Raw genomic sequence first — 5,783 nt, forward strand, 5'->3', positions numbered from 1 at the left:
TAAATGGCTGGAACTCCGCTTTAATGTCCCCTTTTCCCCAACAAATAAAGCTTTCAATTGGTGGTATTTGATCACCTCTGCAGTGTTTATTTTTTGCGCTATAAACATAAAAAAATGTAAAAAATCAAATGTATTCATCAATTTAGGCCAATATGTATTTTGCTACATGTTTTTGGTAAAATAAAAAAATCCCAATTAGCGTATATAGATTGGTTTGCACAAAGGTTATTGTGTCTACAAACTATGGGATAGATTTATTAAATTTCTATTTTTTTTATTTTTTTTACTAGTAGTGGCAGCAATCAGCAATTTATTGGGGGGCTGCGACATTGCTGCAGACAAATCTGACACTAATTTTTTTTATTTGGTTGAAAATGTAATCTTTATTTGCATAAAAGATATACAAAAAACAATACTTTTGTCGGGGTACATTCTCCCCTGTACTGCGACGCAGCGCAGAAATACACTACATTACAATACATTTCCGGTCATACTAATAAATACATTCAATCACATACATTCATTCTGCGGTATGATGCCTGATGTGTTGTGTGGAGTAAGGATACCCCGAGCCATCACATCATGCATGACGCCGCAATACCCCTGAAGCATGAAACTAAATAACATTGTCTATACGTTATGTTATTCAAACTGTATCAATACTGTAACATTTCAAAAAAGCAACAGGTGTGATGGGGGGGTGGGAGAGAGGGGTAAGGGGAGGGGAATGAAATCACAGGCCCGAAGCTTTATTGAATGGACAAAGACACACAAGGGAGAGTGGGGGAAGGGGAAATCTTCAGACCTCCTCTTCCTCCATGAGATCCATCAGGTTATAGTCTCTGAGCAGACTGTGAACCAGTCTGCGACAGTCTTTAATGGACATCCTCTCCCTCTGGTGGATAAGGCGCTTTCTGGCGCACCATAAAGCGTTCTTAAAGCAACACAACACCCGCCAGGCGTTGTCAATGTCCTCCTGTGTAAAAGTACCATGAAAAAGTCCATTCAGCACAGCAAAATGTGTGATGGCAGTCTGTGAAACAAAGTCTCTAAGTTCAGGTTCCAAGGCCCTCAACAGGCTCTGTGCAAATGAGCACTCCCAGAAAACGTGAAAGGACGTTTCCTCGTGGATGATACAAAAGGGGCAGTGCCTGTATCTGCACAAGTTTCTGGCATGCATAAATGTCCTGAGTGGCAGCCCTCCCTGGACAGCCATCCACGCCAGATCTTTATGCCTGTTGGTGAGTCTCTTTGAAAAAACATTCCTCCAGACCACTTTGCAAGTGGCTGAAGGGAGGCCTGGAACAGTCTCAGCAATGTCCGATGCTCTGATCAACTTGTAGATAGTTTTTGGCTTCCACAAGTCGGGCTTAACTCCATGCAGCCCCAGCTCCTTGATGAACTTGAAAGTGTCCAAGTAGTACCAAGGAGTGTCCCAGTTGTAGGGGATGGAGCTGTCCCATTTGTCCCATCCAAGGGACCTCCAGAGAGGCAGGAGGAAAAAACGGGACATGGAGTTGCCTCCAGAGTCCGAAGTTCTGTCAATCAAAGTTCTGCGGATGCAGTTGCAGGCAAAGAACACCCCCAGTAACGTTGCGATGTCGGGCACGCCCTTACCGCCCTTGAGGGGTTCCTTGAACATGACTGCTCGCTTCACTCTGTCCATCTTGGAGCCCCAGATGAAGTGGAACACCGCCCTGGTGATGGCCTTGCAGGTGTTGACCCGGGGGGGGGGGGGCCAGGCCTGGGCGAGGTACTGCAACACAGGGAGGATCTCGCTGCAGAGTACCAGTGTTTTCCCTTCGATGGTGAGTTCTCTGAGGCTCCATAGTCCAAACTTTTGTCTCATCTTGGACAGTCTCTCCTCCCAAGACTTCAGGGCTGCGCCCTCAGCTCCAAACCAAACTCCAAGAATTTTGATGAAGTCCGTCTTGATGCTGAAAGGGATAGATGCAGAAGAAGGCAGGAACCACTTTCCGAAGAGCATGATCTCTGACTTCCCGCAGTTGACTTTTGCCCCTGAAGCTTTGCCGAAGTCCTCACAGGTCTGGACGAGCGAGTCGATGGAGCGCTGGTCAGCACAGAACACCGTTACGTCGTCCATGTAGAGTGAGCACTTGACAACCCTTCTGTCCGGTCCCGGTGCGGTGATCCCTCTGATCTCTGGGTTCTGTCGGATGCATTCGGCAAAGAGCTCTATACAGCAAACAAAAAGCAGAGGTGAGAGAGGGCAGCCTTGTCTGACCCCAGAGAGAACAGGGAAAGGGTCAGTTTTCCAGCCATTCACCAACACCGTACTACAAATGTCATTATACATCACATTCACATACGAACAAAACATGTCCCCAAGACCAAACCTGCGCAGAGCTCTGCACATAAACTCATGGGAGACACGGTCAAAGGCCTTTTCCTGGTCAAGACTGACCAGGGCCGCGTGCACACGGCGGCCTCAAATGTACTGGACCGTGTCCCGGACAAGCGCAAGGCTGTCCGCAATCCTGCGACCAGGAATGCCACAAGTCTGATCCGGGTGGATGATCTGTCCGATGACAGATTTCAGCCTGTTGGCCAGAACCTTGGCGAGGATTTTGTAGTCCACGTTCAAGAGAGAGATGGGACGCCAATTTTTCAGATCCCCTCTCTCCCCCTTCCGCTTATACAAAATCGTGATCATCCCCTCCCTCAGCGACGGAGGCATTGTGCCCTCCACCACCATCTCCTCGTACAGCTCGAGCAGGTCCGGGCCAACGAGATCCCACAGCGCTACATAGAGCTCCGCTGGGAGACCGTCGCAGCCCGGGGTCCTGCCCTGCCTAAAGGATCTGACGGCAGAGTGCAGCTCCTCCAGCGCCAAGGGGGCGTTGATTGCCGACATACCTGCAGGATCAATTTGGTTAGTGATACCTGACAAGAACCTGTCGGCCTCAGCCGTGTCTGTTTCTTTCGGGGAGTAGAGGTTGGTGTAGTAGTCGCTGACCACTTGCATCACAGCCTCCTTCCCCTTCTGGAGTGTTCCGGTCTCGTCCCGCAGCTCAGACAAGGGAGTGTGTCCTGAGTGAAGTTTCCTGAAAAAGAAAGAGTTACATTTCTCACCTTTCTCAAGATTCTCCACCTTGGAACGGAAGACGAGGTGCCTGGATTCTTCCTTGAAGTGTCCTTTCAGGCTCTTCTTGGTGTCCTCCAGGTCCTGCCTAACATCCCAGCCGCAGTGGTGAAGGTCCTGCAGGGACTGCATCTGACGTTGCAGTCTCCTGAGTTCCCTCTTCCTGGCACACACTTGCTGGCGTCCCCTTGCCTGAAAGAAGCTGCGTAGCTTGACTTTCACAAACTCCCAGTAGTCGCTTACCTTTCCGAAGAACCTCTTGTCCTCCTTCCAGGTAATGTAGCCAATCAGTGTGATTTTGTTTTGGCAATAGATACCCCACCAACAACAACAGACTTCCTCAGCAACAATAGATCCTCTGCGCAAATAGATCCCCTCCAGCAATACTAGATTACCCAGTAGCCAGCATCAATAGACCCTCCAGCAGCAAGCGGCAAAGACCTCTACCTCAACAATAAATCCCTCCCAGCAACAACTGACCCACCAGCAACATAAGACCCACCCCAGTAACAATACATCCAGCAACAATAGACTGCCTATTAGCTAGCATCAACAGACCCACCAGCACACCCGAGCATCCCTTGCCATTTCATACATTCAGTTCTGGAGGTGCCGGAACTGCGTTCCCCCGCGTTCCCCCGCGTTCCCGCTGAAAAAAAGTCCTGCTCTTATGTTTCCTTGCTGTAACCAGGACCAGTGTTTATATTTTAAATACAGCTTTAACCATAGCCAGTAAATCGAATGATGCCAGAAAGGGGCCATTACCCAGAAGACAGGAACTGGTATGCTAGTGTCTCAATCTGCCTTCCCTTGTTTCTTCACGCTCTCCACCTTACTAAAGTCATCACACCTGGATGTATGTGAAAAACATGGAAATCAATTGACAACCTCAAATCTCTTTCCAGTAGGGTGGAGCAGTACTCTCAGTAGATCACACATAGCTAAGGCCAGCTTGGTGTTCGTTTGTTGAAGGAGCAGAACTCAAGATCGGAAGTTTTCATTACCCTCTTCTCCAAAACATTGTGACTGGCACAAGTGGACATCTGAGGGGAAGGTGTAAGGCTGCACTTCCTAACTGCAGACAGACGTTAACACCATTAGTATCAGCTTAAACCAGCTTGTTTTTTGTTGATAATAAAGTCACGTCATTGAAGCCTTATGCCAAACCTAAGAATTTCAGTCTTGGATAGGTTTATAAACTCTGTTTTTAGACCTGCAGTGCTTCTGGGGTATTGCAGAAATACAGTACAGGATATATAGACCAAACAAATATCAGACTGATGGAACTCAATGTACATTTATTCCATAAAAAATCAACATAGAGCAAGAAGATGGCATCTTTGTGTTTCATGCATACTAACAGTTATTCAAAGAGTTACTTGGGGTACAGATATACTAAGTCTTTGGATCTTGGTTTAAAAAAGTAATATGTGATGCCAAATATTTAAATTTGCCAGCCAATATCTCATTACTTATTCACAATTTCCTAAAGCATCTCAAACTGAAACTGTGTATATGGAATGATGCTTTATTTCATATTATAATTATTTGTATCTGCAGGTGATTTTGAAATACTAGATTATACCTATTGTAATAGTGCAATGCCCTGCCACGGAGTGGAAAGAGTTGTTTTACTACTTAGGCAAGTTGAGGGGCTCCAGGGTGTGTGCCTCATTTAGAGGAAACTATTTTTGCCATCTCAGTGGTTGGTAAAACCCGGTTTAGGACCTAGAGTCCAGAGACTTTGTAGAGACATGGGAGGGGTGAAGTCTCCAATTCTGGGACCAGGTTTTGCAGACAACCAGCACACTCATTGTGGAAGAGTGTGTAGAACGTTTATTAGAGACATGACTATAGTTCGGAACTCCACTCCTGCAGACAAAGAAGGTCTCTGCCCATGAGTCAAGAGGACCCCCACCTAAGAGACAACTAGGAGACAATGTAGCACGGAGCTGCTAGGTGAATGTGCTGAGTGTGTGCGAGACGACTGTCTGGAGGAGACAGACAAGTGACCAAGTAAGTTAGGAGGGCTGATGTACATTTAATTTTGTGCCAGAGAAATGCTGAAAACCCCTGCAAGGGAAACCCTTGCATTATCTTGAACTTTATTTTATTAAAATCAGGCAAGAAAAGTCCCCCCAAAAAAGAAGAATTAAGCGAGTAGCTGCATCCTTAATTCTCTACCATTTGAAGCTGGTTCTCACACTATACAGTATATACAGTATGTACAGTCATTGCCATAGTAGTGCCAGGAACACTGGCATCCAAATCCTGTAGAGAACTTGACACCCCTCTTATCTCATTGAAACTTTACTAGTACGGGACCAGTATGTAACACGTGAGATCACACTGTGTAAAAATAGAACTGACGTAGTTTCTGCTGTATTACCAAAAATCTGATATGGTTTCTTCTAATTATATTCTTTCCAGTGATGTGTATTTGTGTGTGTTAAATGCTGTAAAGTTATGCTTTAAAAAATAATGCCATGAATATTTTTGATTCATTTCAAAAACCTTCTAGAAAGAACAGTAAATAAATACATAATAAAAAAAAAAACACACATGAAACCAATGTTTGGCGTGCCACCATTTTCCTTTACCACAACAGTCATTCACTTACATGCATACACAATTTTTGAAGATACTCAATGTTGTATAAGCATCCTGGGGAACTTATCAT

At 45.8% G+C, this 5,783-nt stretch overlaps 1 protein-coding gene across 1 annotated transcript; it reads right to left on the minus strand.

The window, feature by feature from the left end:
* Positions 1–799: 799 nt before the first annotated feature.
* On the minus strand, positions 800–5,783 carry LOC309556440 (uncharacterized protein; the record flags this gene model as incomplete). Its single annotated transcript, XM_082258903.1, has 3 exons — positions 800–2,196; positions 2,905–3,370; positions 5,724–5,783. 3 exons carry the CDS (start codon positions 5,781–5,783, stop codon positions 800–802), a joined length of 1,923 nt encoding a protein of 640 aa, XP_082115029.1.

The sequence above is a fragment of the Pelophylax lessonae genome (assembly GCF_965119305.1).
Source record: "Pelophylax lessonae genome assembly, chromosome: 5".
Classification (NCBI taxonomy): Eukaryota; Metazoa; Chordata; class Amphibia; order Anura; family Ranidae; genus Pelophylax; species Pelophylax lessonae.